Raw genomic sequence first — 16,736 nt, forward strand, 5'->3', positions numbered from 1 at the left:
TCCGTGCAGAGCCCCAAGCGCAGCGCTGGCTGCGAGCAGGAGCCGAGCTGCAGTCATGGCCGAGGGCAGGAGCGGCGGAGCTGGGCTCTTCGCCAGGCAGGTCCAGAAGCGCTTCAGCCGGGCACAGGAGAAGGTAGGACCCAGTGCCCACCCCTGACCCCCACCCCAAATTCCCTCCTGTTCCTCTGCTCTTTCACTTTCTGCACTCTGGTGCTGAGGGGGTGGCACATGGGTACTGCTCAGCACCCATGGGTGCTCCTAGAGCATTAATTTGGATGCTTCTGTGTGATGACCCTCATCAGTGCGTTGGGCTTGATTGCATCTCCCAACAGTCCCACAAGCTGCTTTGGCAGCTGCCAGCTTTTCTGAAAGCAGAATCTTTCCACCCAAAGCCCCTCCCAGATTTTACAGGGGACCCTGCACCCTGCACTGCTGTCATGGGGTTCCTCATGGCTGGCTGGAGGTGACATTCCCAGTGAGACCCAGTGGTGTCCTGCTCACAGAACAGCCAGCACAGCCTGCACCAGCAGTGCAGGAAGGGAGGGGGAAGGGCTCCGGAAGTAGCCCAGAACAAGGCAATTTGGGGTTGTTTTGTGGGGGTTTGGGGGAGCCTTGTTCCCTTCTTCTCCCCAGGAAAGGAGGCAGCAGCTGCTCTTTTGAGGTCCCCACATGTCGGTCCCACACACTCCCAGGTTTCCTGATGGGGCCTCAGGACTAAATTCAGCTCCCTGGTGCCTCTATCAGCCCTGGACAGGCCCTGGCCACTTCCGGCAGGGTTTCAGTCTCCTTCTGACACCCCAAAGCCTCTTGCATGGCCCCAGCCCTGCTGTGCTCCTGCCAGGGTGGCTCTGGAGGCAGCCTTCAGCCACAAACCCTCCTCACCCTCAGCACCACATCAGCACACCGGGCTTTGGGTGGCTTTGGGTTGCTTTGGGTGCACAGAGCTGCAGCTGCAGGGGGTGACAGGGCAGGGGGTGGCTCAGCACTCCAAAGGTCACCGTTTTGCTCTAAAAAGATGAAAGCCCTGAAGGATGAGCTGAAGGTCTGCATCCCCCAGCCACACCCCTGCTTGGTGCTGCCTGTGCCAGATCCTCAGCATCACCTGAGAAAGGCTTTCACCAGTACTGACCTCACTCTCCACCAGGAGGCAAAGCCCAGTGGGCAGTGCCAGGCTCAGGGCTGAGGGCTTTTCTCCACCTCTCTCCATCCCAGGTTTTGCAAAAGTTGGGCAAAACAGTGGAGACCAAGGACGAGCAGTTTGAGCAAAGTGCCTACAACTTCCAGCTGCAGCAGGTCACACCAGGGCACATGGAAGGGCTGGGGGTGGGCATGGGGACAGTCCTACACCAGCCCTGGGCATCCTTCTGATGTCCCTCTGTGCCCAGTGGGCTCATGGAAATCACCATGAGCCCCTGGGGAAGGCCTTGCCATGTCCCCTTGCCCTGTTGCTTTGCAGAATGAAGGCAACAAACTCTACAAAGACCTCAAGGCCTTCCTTGGTGCAGTGAAAGGTACAGAACCCCCCCTCACCCCCCCAATAAAAATGGACTGAGAGACCCCTGTGGGCACCACACAGGAGACAGGAGGAGGCTGAGCATTGCTGCTTTGGTTTAACCCAGATAATAATAACAGAGCACAGGGCTGGGGAGGAGCAGCTGAGGGAGCTGGCAACTGGGGGGTAGTGCAGAGAAGAGGAGGCTGAGGGGAGACCTCACTGCTCTCTATAGCTCCCTGAACAGAGGCTGGAGGCAGGTGGGTTCTTGGGCTCTTCCCCCTACTCTCAGGTGATAGAAGGAAAGGAAATGGCCTGGAATTGTGCCAGGGGAGGTTTGTGTTGGCCATGAGGAACAATTTCTGCCCTGCAAGAGTGGTCAGGGACTGGAATAGGCTGCCCAGGGAGGTGGTGGAGTCCCCATCCCTAGAAGTGTTCCAGAACCATGCAGCCATAGCACCTGTGGGCATGTTTTGGTGGCCACGGTGGGGTTGGATTAAGGGTTGGACTGGATGATCTCAGAGGCCTTTTCCAACCCAAACAATTCTGTGATTCTGTAATAGTGCAACTAATGAATAATGATAAATAATGATAAGAAGTAATCATAAAAAAGTAATCACAAGAAGAGCAGCAGGGCAGGGAGGGGATTCTGACTATCTGCTCTGCTGAGACCACACCTGCAGTGCTGCCTCCAGCTCTGGGGCTCCCAGCATAAAAAGGACCTGGAATTGTTGAAGAGGGACTGGATGTCACTGAGATGATCAGAGGGGTGGAGAACCTCCCCTGTGGGGCCAGGCTGGGAGAGCTGGGGCTGTGGAGCCTGGAGAGGAGAAGGCTCCAGGAAGACATCAGAACAGCTTTCCAGTAGTTGAAGGGGCTGCAGGAGTGCTGGGGAGGGACGTTGGACAAGGGCTGGGAGTGCCAGGCCAAGGGACAATGGTTTTGAGCTGGGAGAGGGGAGGCTGAGACTCCTTCCAGTGAGGGTGGGAAGAGCCTGGCACAGGTTGCCCAGGGAGCCTGTGGCTCTCCCCTCCCTGGAGGTGTTCAAGGCCAGGATGAGGCCTTGAACAACCTGGGCTGGTGGGAGGTGTCCCTGCCCATGGCAGGGGTTTGAGCTGGCTGCGTTTTGAGGTCCCTTCCATGATTTCCTGCTGAACCACATCTTTGCCTGCCCTGGCAGTGATGCACGACAGCTCTCGGAGAGTGGCCGAAACGCTGCAGGAGATTTACAGCAGCGACTGGGATGGGCACGAGGAGCTCAAAGCCATCGCTGATGTGAGCCTCTTGATGTGTTCCCAACAGCCCCAAGGGCCCCCACGAGCACTGGGGGTGCCAGTGGCCCCAGTCAGGGGCATCCCTGTGGATGCAGCCTGGCACTAATCCAGCTGTTACACCCCTGCCCCGCCTCTCTCTACCCCACAGAGCAATGACCTCCTGTGGGATGACTATGAGACCAAGCTGGCTGACCAGGCTCTGAGGCTGATGGAGAACTACCTGGCTCAGTTTGGGGACTTTAAGGTACCCCTCATGTGTAGTGTTGGGATGGGGATGGCAAGGGTGTGGGGGCTGCATCCTGGCTCACCTTGCCCCCCCAGGAGCGCATCGCCAAGCGGGGCCGCAAGCTGGTGGACTACGACAGTGCCCGGCACCACCTGGAGGCTCTGCAAAGTGCCAAGAAAAAGGATGAGACAAAAATTGCCAAGGTCGATCCCCCCACGGGACCCCTGCCTGGCACAGCCCCACCCTGTGCCTTGGCCATGGTGACAAAGCCACAGCCCACTGCCCGCTCTCCCTCCCTGCAGGCTGAGGAAGAGTTTAACAAAGCCCAAGCAGTGTTTGAAGACCTGAACAGGGACCTCCGGGAGGAGCTGCCAGTTCTGTACAGCAGGTACCAAGGCGGCACAGGGGCTGGGGGACATTGGAGAGACTGGGGGGCATCGAAGGAAGCTAGGGGACACTGAGCAGCTGGGGGACATGCTGGGGCTGGGCTCATCCTGCCCAGAAGCCCCTGGCATCTGCAGCACCCTGATCTGCAAGAGGGGAGGCCAAGGCAGCCCCCACCCAACCTCCTATGGAGACCCTCAAGAAGATGTCACCTGTGGCAAAGGTCCCCAAAACCCTGTCCCTAAGCCCTGGGGCACCACCTGGGCACAGCACTGGTGAGTGGGTGCCATTTCCCCCCCGCTGCAGGGAAGAAGTGTGGGGGGGGCTCTCCTGCAGTGCCACGGAGGTGGGGCAGAGTTGGCCTCCGGGGACTTCGGTCAGGGGCGGCGGTGACAAGCAGGAGGTGGCAGCAGCATCGCTGCCGCGGGGACAAAGCTCCATCCTCCCCCTGAGGGTCTGCTCAGCGCTCCCCATTTCCACGGGGACCACAGGAGCTGGCTGCTCAGCACGTGGCTGCTCAGCACATGGGTGCTCAGCACCTCGAGTCCCCACACGCAAGGGCTGAGAGCCCCTGAGTGCCCCCAGCCCTGACCACCTTCTGCCTCCTGCAGCCGCATCGCCTGCTACGTGACCATCTTCCAGAACATCTCCAACCTCCGGGATGTCTTCTACAAGGAGATGAGCAAGGTGAGGGCACGGACAGAGCCCCAAAACTCCTCTGCCTCCTCCTCTACTGTCCCCAGGTGCTCTGCCTGTCCTGGTGGCAGCCACTTGCCCTGAGTCCTCTCTGCTCTTCGTGCAGCTCAGGGATGTTCCTGGTGCTGCTGGGTGGCACCAGGAGGGTCCTCTGATGTGTTCCTCTCCCCCACTGCTCCCCTGGCAGCTGAACCGGGACCTCTACGAGGTGATGAGCAAACTGGACAAGCAGCACTCCAGCAAAGTCTTCATCATCAAAGGGGTCCCCAGGTAAAAGAGCATTGAGCTCCAGCAGGATGGGAGCTTCCAGGGACTGAATCCCTTCCATCCCAGAAAGGCAGAGGGGCGATAGAGCCACCCTGGGATGGGTGAGGATCTCCCGTGGTGAGGGGACACACCATGGCAGAGGCCCCATCTGTGCCCAGCAGTGCCACTTGGCACTGGCTTGTCCAGAGACCCAACCCATGCAGGGGGCATCCAGTGGGGCCATAGGGCTGGGGGAGCTCCATGGGAAAATCTATCCCAGTGTGGCACTCCTTGGCACACCATGGATGGGGGCTCCTCCCCTGGCTCCCCAGTTGAGCTGGGTGTGTGGCACTGCAAGGGGGGACACCAACCTGATCCCCCCAGCCAGGTTCTTCTTGAGTCCAGCTGAATGATGGTGAGGGAGCTTTGGTGGTGCTGGGGTAATTCTTTGAGCTCGTTTGCTGATCTTGCCAGATGGGGAAGCACCACCTACGAGGTGGGGCAGTGACACCGTGGTGCCACACGTCCCCAGGGGTGGTGCCTGTGGATGTCAGGCTGGTGTCTGATTCCCTGTTTCCTCCCCCTGCGCAGCCACCGGCGCTCTCTGGTCATCTCCTCTCCGGTGAGTCCTCCAGCCATGTGCCCCTCGCCGGGGAAGGCACCAGACTGGCAGCCCATGCTGGAAGCAGAGGTGACAGAGGTGTCCCCCGGGACGGATGGCAGTGCCACTGATGCCATCTCCAATGGGGACCTGGTTGCCACCATCCCTGGCCCACCTCCAGCTTCCCCAGCCAGCGCTGGGTCACTGTCAGAGACAGCATCGATCTCCAGTGAGGAGGCCCTGGAGCAGAGCCCCAGCCTCAAAGCTGCACCCCAGGGTCAGGGCACAACAGTGGCAGCTGCAGAACCCGGGGATGGCTCCCCCTGGCTCACCCAAAGTCCAGAGCCAGCAGCAGCTGCCAGTGGGGCACAGGCAGGGCCTGAGGGCATTGCCACCTCCCTGGCATCTCTGATTGTATCTGAGGCGATAGCCCAGGCTGCTGGTATTGAGCAACTAGAGCCAGAAAATGCCACTGCAGAGGACCCCTGTCAGCCAGATGGTATGGCCACCAACTGTGAGGCACCAGCTCCAGCTTCAGCCACCCCCTCTGATGTCCCCAGCCTGGTGGAGCAGGCTATGGGGTGCCCATCCCCAGGCACTGGGCAGGAGCCAAGCTGGCACCATGCTGCTGCAGGCAGCAACAGCAGCTCCAGGGAGAGTGTGGAGGTGATGGACGTGGAGACAAAGGTGCCCAACACTCAGGTGAGATATTTCTGGAGCCCCATCTATACCCAGCAGTGCCAGGCCTGGCTTGTCCAGAGACTCAACCTGTGCCAGGGGCATCCAGTGGGGCCGTGGGGGCATGGGGCTGGGGAGCTCCATGGGAAAAATCCATCCTAGTGTGGCACTCCTTGACACACCTTGGATGGTGACTCCTCCTCTGGCTCCCCAGTTGAGCTGGGTGTGTGGCACTGTGAGGGGACACACCAACCTGACCTCCCCTGGCCAGGTTCTTCTTGAGTCTGCTTTAATCAGACCATGAGGTCTGCATCCCACCTGGCTCAACATCACCTCCCTGTCTCTCCCAGGAGCAAGGCTGTGCTGGGACACCAGAGCAGGACACAGGCTGGAATGAGAGCCAGGACCCTCCACCAGCAGCAGACTCCAACCAGGACCCCAGTGAGACCCTCAGCTCCCTGTGAGCCCAGCAGAGGAGACAGCAGCTTCTGGTGGCCCCAGCAGGCAGCTCTGTGGCACCCCCAGCATGTGTCCCACCCCCAGCTGAAATAAAGGCAGAGGCAGAAAAGGTTGCTGTCTACAACTGCCTGAAGGGAGGTTGTAGCCAGGTGGGGGTTGGTCTCTTCTGCCAGGCAACCATCAGCAGAACAAGGGGACACAGTCTCAAGTTGTGCCAGGAGAGGTATAGGCTGGAAGTTCTTCACAGAGAGAGAGATTGGCCATTGGAATGGGCTGCCCAGGGAGGTGGTGGAGTTGCTGTCCCTGGAGATGTTCAAGAGAAGCCTGGATGAGGCACTCAGTGCCATGCTCTGGTTGATTGGATAGGGATGGGTGAAGGTTGGACTGGAGGATCTTGGAGGTCTCTTCCAACCTGGCTGATTCTGTGATTCTAGGAGGGGAGAGCTCGGGAGGGCCAAACATCCAGCCTACAGGGGCACATCACTGGCTGGGCTGAGGGGACTCCAGGGAGTGCCAAGGGGTTCCCATCTGTGGGTTTCTGGTGGCCAAAGCCAGGCATGGGGAGGATTTGTCACTGTGTTGTCCCCACCAAGAGTAGTGGAGCTGCTTTCACCAGCTCCAGAGAAACCTGCTGCCATGCAAGGGAAAACCAACCCCAGGTGTTACCCTCTGTGCTGCAAAACAGAACCATCGACTTGTTTGGGTTGGAAAAGGCCTCCAAGGTCATCCAGTCCAACATCCACACAGCCTCACCATGCCCGACCATGTCCACAGGTGCCATGGCCACACATTTCTGGAACACCTCCAGGCATGGGGACTCTCCCACCTCCCTGGGAAGCCTGGGACAGGCCCTGACCACTCCTGCAGCAAAGAAATTGTTCCTCATGGCCAACCTGAACCTGCCCTGGGGCAGCTTGAGGCCATCTCCTCTTGTCCTGGCCCTTGGCCCTTGGCACAAGAGCCCAACCCCCCCTGGCTCCAGCCTCCTCTCAGGCACTTGCAGATAGCCAGAAGGTCTCTCCTCAGCCTCCTCTCCCCCAGCCTCAACCCCCCCAGCTCCCTCAGCTGCTCCTCCCCAGCCCTCTGCTCCAGACCCGTCTCCAGCCCTTCAGTTCTCCTCCGTTGATTCAAACCACTGCTCTCAGTCGCCAGCCTGGTGTAAGGGCTTGGTTTGCTGTGCCGATGTCTGGCCATGGGCTGGCTCTCAGCGAGGAAAGGGTTAACAGGGGAGGTGTTGCTGGTCTGGGGTTTATCGTCGGAGCGGCCAAACTGGAAAGGTGAGGCAGGAAAAGGGCACCGCCTGCGCCTGGGTGAGCCCGGGAGCGGCACATGGTGCCCGCAGCCTCTCGCCCAGGCACCGCGGGCGCAGGTAAGAGCTTGGGAAGGGGCTCGGGGCTCCTGGGGTGACCCCTCCCCGAAATCTGCCGTTTCCCGGGAGGCTCGGAGGGATTTGGTTGCATCAGGCACATAGATCTGGAGCGGGAGGCAACAGAGCTGTGCCAAAGTGCTCAGGGGTTTGGGGGGAAGCCGAAATGTCAGCTTTAGGGTGAGTGTTTTCCAGCTGGATTTCAGGTGGTTGGGGAGGGAAAGTGTCTGATCCTGCTGCAGCAAGAGCCAGGAAGCAGAAAATTTATCTGGAAAGGTGAAGAAGGTGCAGGGGAGAGCAAAACTCTGCACCCAGGAGACCCACTTCAGGATGAGGGAGGAGAAATGGGGGTGAGCAGCTTGCTGGGGTGGTTCTGCTTATCCCGTCCTCCACTCACCGGGAATGGGAAGTGAAATGGGGAGCTGCAAAGGTGCTGCTGAGCAGCAGGGGAGCTTTTTGGGAGCAAAGCAGGGCAGGGAATGGCTCCTGAGCAACACGCCCCGAAGAGCAGGAATGAGGAAGATGCTGAAGGTTATTTTCCCACTCCTGCGTCGCTTTAAAACCCGCAGGGGGCCCTGGACAGAGCTCAGCCAGCCCTGCTCAGCCAGCCGCTGCTGAGTCCAGGGGCTCCAACCACGCTGGGTCCTGGCTTGGCAAAGTAACCCTGGCACTGCAAAACATCACCCAGGCTGCGGTGCCATGGAGCATGGGGCTCCTCCCCAGCTGCTTTTGGTGAGCTCCCACCCCTGATCCCATGGCAGGAGCAGCAAGGGGGTGTCCAGGCAGACACTTCTTTTTCTCCCCTCCTAGGGGGCAGCCATGCAGGGAGCTTTGCTTTCATGACCCCTGATGTTTCAATGCTAACCCAGGGCTTTCCCCCTGCTAAAAATCTGATTTAAACCCTTGGTGGGTCCCTGCACCCCATTCTGCAGGTGCTGTGGGCACAAAACTGTTTTGTGCTGCCCACTGGTAATGCTGAACCCCTCCCAGGAAGCTTCTCCCCAGGGCACCAGACTGGCACCAGTTCCCTCTCCATCAAGCAGCACCTTCCCCTCTTTTCTCTTAAATCCCAGCTTTACATTTTGGGGGGGAACTTGCCCATTTTTTGCTCCAAAGCCACCCAAGCAGCAGCTGCTTCTCTGTGGAAAGATAATGGAGCCAGGACCCTGCTGCCAGAAGAGCCCAGTGAGCTTTAGAGCAAAGCAGGATTTAATTTGTGCCAGCCTGAGCTTGAGCCTGGGGGCAAGTTGTGTCCTGGGAAGGAACTGCTGGAGACTTGGGGTCCCAGTCTCAGCCAGGGGGTGAGGGGTGGTCCCACAACCACCTGTGCACACTGCTGGGGGGAAATTGTTCCCTATTTCCTGTGGCTGCAAGCCTGAGCATTTCATGGAGTCATAGAATGGGTTGGAAGGCAGCTCAAAGCTCAGCCAGCTCCAACCCCTGCCATGGGCAGGGACACCTCCACCAGCCCAGGCTGCTCAAGGTCTCATCCAGCCTGGCCTGGAACACCTCCAGGGAGGAGGAAGCCACAGCCTCCCTGGGCAACCTGTGCCAAGGTTTCCCCACTTTAATCTCTCCATCTCTCACCATTTCTTCCTCATCCCCAGAATTTCTTTCTCTTATTTAACATTGGCTGTCTGGTGAGGGCTCAAAACCAGAGCCTGCTGTGCAAGGGATGTTCTACAAACATCCAACAGTGCCATGAATCACAACCAGGGCAGGGCTGGATCCTGGGAAATTCCTCCTGCTTCCCAAAAGAAAGGGCTTGCTGAGGAGAGGGAATGGATTGGAGCTTTAGGAGGTTAGATTGAGAGCAGAGATGAGGGAGAAATTCTTGAGAGTGAGGGTGGGGAGACCCTGGAGTAGGTTGCCCAGGGAGGCTGTGGCTGTCCCCTCCCTGGAGCTGTTCCAGGCCAGGCTGGACGAGGCCTTGAGCAACCTGGGCTGGTAGAGGTGTCCCTGCCCATGGCAGGGGTTGGGAGCTGGATGAGCTTTGAGGTCCTTGCCAACCCAACCTATTCTTTGAATCTATGAAACCCCAGAAGCCCACCGGCAGGACCAGATCACCCCTTCCTCATGAGACACATCCTGATGGCATGGCTGTGGTCTTGGCTCCCTGCTCCAGGCTCCCACTCTTGAGTTCCCTCTTTTTTTTTCTTTCCTAAAAATGAAGAATTCCACTGAATTTGTCCTGACCTCTAGTGGCCTCGCTCCGCAGAGTCGCTGAGTCACCCTCCCGAGCTCCGGAGCCACTGCAGGACACCTCCGGGGGGGATTACAAAGGTTGTCCAGCGAGCTCGGGAGAAGCCACCAAGCTCCAAGGTCGGTTTGGCAGCTCCTGGCCCGGCTGCAGTTTGCAGGTGAAACTTTCTGGCTGCGGGATCAGCCTCGGGACCCTGCTGGGAGGATTCCTGAGTTGGAAGCTCTCAGTCACCAAATTTGCAGAGTCAGTGGCTGGCTTTTCCCTGCCCTCCTGGCAAGCCCCAGCCTGGTGCTCTCCATCAGCCCCAACAAACCCTTGGCTCTGCTGGGCACTGCCTCTGCTGCTGGTGCTGCCCTTCGGGGCACTGAGTCTGGAGCTGCTGCTGCTAATTTACCACTTTTGTGCTTTTTTGGGCAGTTCTGAAGGACCCCAGCCTTTGGCCTGGGAAGAGCCAATGCGATGGAAGGAGCTCAGCCCCCTCTGACTGCAGGTGAGCACCTTGGGACAGCTTTGCTGGGCTGCTTGTGGCAGATTGTCCTTGGTGAGACCTTTCCCAGGGCCACTGCATGTCCTGCCCAGCTAAGCCTGGCTGAGAGCCATCTCAGGACCAGCCTTGCTCACATTCTCCTCTCCCCCTCTCTGCTGCTTTGAAGAAGAGCTGACAACCCCACTGCTGAAGAAGGCTCACACCCCACCTCTCCATGAGGAAGCCAACACTGCAGTGATTGCAGGTAAGGCTCTCCCTATTGTATCCACCCTGCTGCATCCACCCTGCTGCCCAAGGAACAGCTCTGAGCCCACCTCTTGGGGCTAAAGCCTGCTCCTCTCTTTGCCTTCTCCGGGGCAGTTGTCATCACCCTGGTGTTCCTCACCCTGCTGACTGTCCTGGTGGTCATCATCATCTACCTGTATAGAAACAAAGGCAGCTACCTCACCTACGAGCAGCCAGCAGCAGAGCTGGAGGCGTCGCTGCAGGCAGAGGATGCTCCATCCAAGGACGAGTTCTTCATCTGAGCCCCCAGGCATGCTGGGCTCCAGCTGCCCCAAAACTCCCTGCAGCTGGGGATCTACAAAAGCTGCTTTGTCTTTCTTTTGTTCTTTTCTTCCTTAATTTATTGAGCCAAGCACAGAGAGAGGAATCCCCAGGTGTGTGTCAGAACTTTGCCCATCGGTGCCCAGAGCAGGGCCTGCAGCTGCCTGTGCCTACCCCACCTCCTCCCTTGGGTGCTTCCAATACAGCCCTGTGACAAAGCTGCTGCAGTCACTGCTGGTTCCTTCTTCCTGCTCTCTGGGCAGGAAGTTACTGTCATGATGGTCACAGCATGGGGGGTTGGAAGGGACCTCTGGACAGCATCCAGTTCAAGGCCCCTGCCAGAGCAGAGTCGCCCAGGGCAGGGCACACAGGAACACATCCAGAGGGGGCTGGAAGCTCTCCAGAGGAGGACTCCACAACCTCTCTGGGCAGCCTGCTCCAGGCCTCCAGCACCCTCACACCAAACACTGCTGGGCTCCAGTTTGTGCCCTCTGCCCCTTGTCCTGTCCCTAGGTACCTGTGAGCAGAGCCTGGCCCCTTCCTGACCCCCACCCTGCAGATATTTGTAGACATTGCTCTTCTCCAGGCTCTCAGCCCCAGGGCTCTCAGCCTTTGCTCTTTACAGAGCTGTTCCAGGCCCTTCAGCATCCTCACAGCCTCCACTGGACTCTCTCCAGCAGTTCCCTGTCCCTCTGGAACTGGGAAGCCAAAAATTGGACACTCCAGCTGTGGCCTCAGCAGGGTAGAGCAGAGGGGCAGGAGAACCTCCCCTGACCTGCTGCCCACACTCTTCATAATGCCCCCAGGACACCCTTGGGGCCTTCTTGGCCTTAAGGGCACATTGCTGGCTCCTGGGCAGCTCATTGCCCACCAGGACTCCAAGGTCCTTTTCCATGGAGCTGCTTCCTAGCAGGTTGCTGCAGGGTGGGGTCCTGAGCATGGCTGATTTGGAGGCTCAGAGGCTGACAGGGGAGGCACAGCAAACCTCACTGCAGCCCCCAGCCCCTCCCCCCCCAGCACTGTCCCAGTGCCAGACCCCAAGAGCTCCAGGGACCAGGAAGGGAGCAGGGCTGGGAAGCAGGAATTGGGCAGGTTTGGGAAGCAGGGAGCAGGGTTGGGAAGCAGGAAGGGGGTAGGGCTGGGAAGCTGGGAGCAGGGTTGGGAAGCTGAAAGGGAGCAGGGTTGGGAAGCTGGAAGGGAGCAGGGTTGGGAAGCTGGAAGGGAGCAGGGTTGGGAAGCAGGGAGTAGGGTTGGGAAGCAGGGAGTAGGGTTCCTCTGCCCCAGCCCAGCTACCCAGGCTCGGGCAGGCTGAGCATCTTTTCCTCCACTCCTGCTATGCACAAAGCTGGGGGGAGGAGCAACTCCAGCCACTCCTCCTCTGCTCCTTCTCCTTTCAGCCAACCCCCAGCCCACACCCTTCCAAAAACCAGAAAAGGAAGCTCAGAGAAGAGCAGCAGAGAGGAATGAAGTGAAGAAACCCTAGGGCTTGCAAGAGGCAGGAGCCAAGGGGTTTATTGGAACTCTCATGGAAATTTGCTACTTGGTTCAAATTTTCAAAATAGTCTTTATTCTACTTTTTTGTTTTGTTTTCTTTTTTTTTTTTTTTAGTATAAAAAAAAACTCCACAAGTTAAGTGCACCACAGTGTACAGAGAGAGACAGGATGCTGGACTTGGCTAACAGTCAGTTGATGGTTAAACACAACACAGACAAGACACAGATTTAGATCAAACTGAAACCTCCAGAGAAAATAGATTGGAATCTGTTCTCTTTTTTTAGTTCATAAAACAACAAAAGAAAAAAAAAACAAAACATTGAGGATCCCTGAAATGTTCTTCTTAACCCTACACCAAGCCTTCAAACCCGAATCGTGTTGAAAGTGAAGCATTCAGCAAACAACCCTAAGGAAAGCTCATTTGGGTGCTGATTGACAGCTGCTACACAGCCTTGGCAGATGGGAACCAGCCTCTGTCTGAACACAGCCTGGAGGAGGTTTTGGTGTCAGGACACCAGGAAAAATCAAAAACAAAACAAAACAAAACAAAAAAACCCAACCCAAAAGAAAGGTTTTGTTTATTGAGCATCACTCAAAGCCTGGTTAGCATCCAATGAGAGGTTCCACCATGAGCTGCATTGTGTGGCTGGCACCAAAGCATGGCTTTGATCAGATCTAATGTGCAAAGAAATCCAAGGTTCCTTGGAGTGTAGAAAACAAACCCCATGGGAGGTGCCAGCTGCATGCCCTCCTCATGGGGGGGTGATGAGGGGCGGCTGGGAGCACGCAGGGCTTCCAGGAGTCCCTTCTAGAGCCAGGGCAGGAAGAAAGAAGCTCCAAGGTGCCCTCCCCACTGCTGGGGAGTGAAGTTTACTTCGCTTGTCTGCCCAGCACCTCCACTTGGCTGGCAGAGAGAAGTGGGTGGTTGGGGCTTGGGAGCCAGCAGCCTGGCATGGCCAGGACCTGCTCCCTCACCCACCCCAGGGCCAGCACACAGGGAGCTGGGGAGGAAAGCTCAGGGCTCTGGTGCTGCTGCAGGGCCATGGGAGGCAGAGCCAGGGCTGCTGAGCTCACATTCACTGCCTGAATGAGTGCCCCCTCCCTTCATCAGCAGGGTTCTGGTTCCCTTGAAAGTGCCTGCAGGGCACCGAAGCAGGAAGAGGCCTCCCCCCTGCGTGCCTCATCTGCGGGTCAGGTTAATATGGACTAAAGCAGTTACAGTGAGAAGTGCTGACAGGATGTGATGTCTTTCCTTACACAAAAGTAGCCTCCTCCCCTCTCCCCCTTCCCCTTCCTCCCTCACCAGATGGTGTAGCCACCGTCTGAGCCACCCAGGAAGAAGTTGCCCTTGCGTTGCGTCACCAGGACGTTGGCTCCCTGCATCACAGCCAGCTGGGCAGTGCTGGGGGCACAGCCTGGAGGAGGGGGCTGCAGGACACAGAAAGGAGAGGCAGGAGGTTAGCTCAGGTCACTGCAACAACCACCCTGGGCTGCTGGGACCCAGTGTCATAGAATCACAGGGTTGGAAGGAACCTCTGGAGAGCATCCAGTCCAAGCCCTTGCCAGAGCAGGGCACCCAGGGCAGGGCACACAGGAACACATCCATGGGGGGCTTGAAAGTCTCCAGAGGGACTCCACAACATCTCTGGGCAGCCTGCTCCAGGTCTTCAGCACCCTCACACCAAACAAGTTCAAGTGGAACCTCCTGGGCTCCAGTTTGTGCCCCCTGCCCCTTGTCCTGTCCCTGGGCACCACTGAGCAGAGCTTTCTTGCCCCCACCCTGCAGATATTTGTAACTATTGCTCAGCTCCCCTCTGGGGCTGCTCTTCTCCAGGCTCTCAGCCCCAGAGCTCTCAACCTTTGCTCCTTATAGAGCTGCTCCAGGCCCCTGGCATCTTCCCAGCCTCCACTGGACTCTCTCCAGCACTTCCCTGTCCCTCTGCAACTGGGGAGGCCACAACTGGACCCAGACCTCCAGCTGTGGCCTCAGCTGGGTAGAGCAGAGGGGCAGGAGATTCTCCCTTGCCTTGCTGCCCACACTCTTCATAATGCTCCCAGGAAACCCTTGGCCTTGTGACCACAAAGAGACTTTGCTGTCCCATGGATGACCTCCTACCTGATGTCCACATCATTTGCCAGCATTGAGTGGCAGAGCCCAGGAGCTCTCAGCTGAGACCCTGAGCCCACAGCCCTGCTGAGCCCTGCTCACCCAGAGCAGCCTGGGAGCTGCAGCCCAGGAGCTTCCCATGACCCACAGCCACAGGGGGGAAGTCTGGGGGAGCAGGACCCTGCCACAGCCCCACTGTGGCATGGGAAGAGGCTGAGTCTGCATTTGGGGCCAGTGAAGGCCAGGCCACTAAGCAGCCCCTCTGCCTTGCCTCCCCCCAGGAGCAGCACAGCCCCAGGCTGAGCTGGGGCTTGCAGTGGCCATGGGATGGTTTTGCTGAAGCCAGAACCACCTGAAGGGCTCCAGAGCCCCAGGCTGGCCAGGGACAGCGAATCCTCAGCAGGGAAGCAGGAGGCTGCTCCTCTCCCGGGCAAGGGAGGATATTTCACCCACCCAAGGCTGGAGGACATCTTCATACTCACAGGGATGCTGGGGGCTGCACCAGCTCCAAACCTTGCTCCAGCATCAAAGCCACCCTCGACGAGGACCGTGGAGCCCGGGGGATACACCGGCCCCACGGGGTAGTAGGCCATGGGCACTGAGGAGCCAAGCGGCCCCACAGGCACCGACTGCGCCACGGGCAGGAAGAGCGAAGCCCCCGGGTAGGCTGCGGACATGGTGGGCACAGTGGCAGCCCCCAGAGGCACGAAGCTGGGACGGTAAAGCTGGGGGAGAAAAGAGCCATGCAAGGCATTTAGAGACTTCTCACTGCCCACCACTGGCCCCCCTGACACAGCCCTGACCCCGAGGAGCACTTTCAGCCCCTCACCCCCAGCGTCCACCTCGGGCTATGGGAGCCCCAGTGAGAGAACTCCAGATGGTTTTTACAGCTACAGGTGAGCTCAGCCTCTCACCACAACCCACAGGGAGACTTTGAACCTTTGTCACCTTGAGTGGATGATTCAGCTGCCATAAAAGAGAACCTGGGGACTAGCCACTGCCCAGTGGCAGCAAACACATTCCCCAGGCAAAAGCAAATCCCCACCCTGCAGCCAGAAACCTCCTCAGAGATTGACTTTGCTTTTGGGAAGGGCCCCAGCTGAAAATCAAAGCTTCAGAGGCACATCTCACCTACCTCAGAGTAAGCAGGAGGGGAGTCTGTGTAGGGTGGTGGCTGTGGAAGGGGCACGGTCTGTGGGTACACAGCAGGATTGGCAGGGGACTGGACAGGGTAGGACGGCTGAGTGGGATATTGTCCTGCAAAGAGGAGGAGAAGTCAGCCCCAGGCTGTCCCAAGCAGGGACACTGATGGGTTGGGTTTTTTCTCTTTTTTGGGCTTAATTATCATGCAAACAGAAGAAAGGATCAGCTCTAGGAGTGTCCACCCACAGCACTGAGCTCAACCCTTCCATCTCCATCAAGCAGGGCCACCCTCTGCCCCTGCCCAGGCTTCAGCAGCACAGCCCCAGCAGTTAATGCATCCTCCAGGTACAGGGAGCGGGCAGGGCGCCCAGCAAAGGAGAAAACAACAACAAACCAAATTCTCCTGGGTCGTGGCCAACGCTGAGGTTCTCAAAGTCTTAAATTGAAACCAAAGCAAAGATGATAACTGCCAAGGCCTAGCGCAGTTTTGGGGGACAAAGAGGAGGTGACCCTGTGGCAAAGGAGTTCTCACCTCCTCAGGGACCTCCATGCTGACTAAGCCCAGGGGGTTTAATGAGCTCCAAATTCGGCCCTTCTTTGGGCCCTTTACGTCACCCGGAGGGGTCTTCCCCCGCCCTATATCATTACCGGAGGGGGCCTCCCGCGCCATGTCAAACACCGGAGCCTTTCTGACGTCATCCGAGGGCACCTCTACGTCACCAGGAGATTGGTCCCGCCCCGCACCAGCACTCGCGGGGTTAAAGCGGGCCCGAGGCGCGCGGCTCCATGGCGACCGCGCGACCGCCTCCCCGACCCTCTCCCATTGGCCAGCCGGGGCAGAGCGGCCCCGCCCCCCTCCCTTTGGCCATCCTGGGCCCGCCCCCTCCGCCCCGCCCCTCTCCTATTGGCCGCCCGGCGCCCGCGCGACCCCGGCCCGCTCGCGCGGTCACGCGCCGCGGCGCCGCCCTTAAAGGGGCCACGTCCCTGGCCGGGCCTACTAGGGGATCGCGGGGCGGTGCCGGTGCTGGGGGCCGTCGCGGCCCGGTTCTTGCCTTTGCCGTTCATGGCGGCGGGTGGCGCTGGCTCCGGCGGCGGCGGCGGCTCCTCCCGCTCTGCCCGCGCCGCGCGCTTCCTCCTTGGTGTCACTGCGGCGCTGCGGGAGGAGCGGGGGGCAGGGGCGGGGCGGGGGCCGGAAATGTCATCAGCGGGGGCGGGGCCGCGGGATGGCCCCGAGCAGAGCTGGAGAGGTGGTGTGTGCCGTGAGAGACCCCCGGGTAGAGCTCCGGGGCAGGGCTTGGGGGCGATTCCCCGCGGCTAGTGGTGGGCTCTAGGGC

General features: G+C 58.9%; 3 protein-coding genes across 3 annotated transcripts; 2 read left to right on the forward strand and 1 right to left on the reverse strand.

Moving 5' to 3' along the window:
* Positions 1-55: 55 nt before the first annotated feature.
* On the forward strand, positions 56-10,048 carry BIN2 (bridging integrator 2). The gene is made up of 14 exons (XM_054398684.1): positions 56-133; positions 1,213-1,293; positions 1,457-1,511; positions 2,673-2,767; positions 2,915-3,010; positions 3,088-3,195; positions 3,295-3,380; positions 3,988-4,063; positions 4,260-4,342; positions 4,910-5,621; positions 7,091-7,214; positions 7,265-7,425; positions 9,625-9,744; positions 10,043-10,048. The coding sequence occupies exons 1-14, from the start codon at positions 56-58 to the stop codon at positions 10,046-10,048; spliced, it is 1,881 nt and encodes a 626-aa protein (XP_054254659.1).
* A 36-nt stretch (positions 10,049-10,084) lies between these two features.
* SMAGP (small cell adhesion glycoprotein) lies at positions 10,085-10,664 on the forward strand. The gene is made up of 3 exons (XM_054398688.1): positions 10,085-10,115; positions 10,282-10,356; positions 10,473-10,664. The coding sequence occupies exons 1-3, from the start codon at positions 10,085-10,087 to the stop codon at positions 10,637-10,639; spliced, it is 273 nt and encodes a 90-aa protein (XP_054254663.1). The 3' UTR covers positions 10,640-10,664.
* A 1,600-nt stretch (positions 10,665-12,264) lies between these two features.
* On the reverse strand, positions 12,265-16,482 carry DAZAP2 (DAZ associated protein 2). Its single transcript, XM_054398678.1, has 4 exons — positions 16,455-16,482; positions 15,395-15,516; positions 14,742-14,984; positions 12,265-13,580 (listed from the first exon to the last, which is right to left on the reverse strand). The coding sequence occupies exons 1-4, from the start codon at positions 16,465-16,467 to the stop codon at positions 13,452-13,454; spliced, it is 507 nt and encodes a 168-aa protein (XP_054254653.1). The 5' UTR covers positions 16,468-16,482; the 3' UTR covers positions 12,265-13,451.
* Between the last annotated feature and the right edge of the window lie 254 nt (positions 16,483-16,736).

Source organism: Indicator indicator, unplaced genomic scaffold, assembly GCF_027791375.1.
Source record: "Indicator indicator isolate 239-I01 unplaced genomic scaffold, UM_Iind_1.1 iindUn_scaffold_78, whole genome shotgun sequence".
Taxonomy (NCBI): domain Eukaryota; kingdom Metazoa; phylum Chordata; class Aves; order Piciformes; family Indicatoridae; genus Indicator; species Indicator indicator.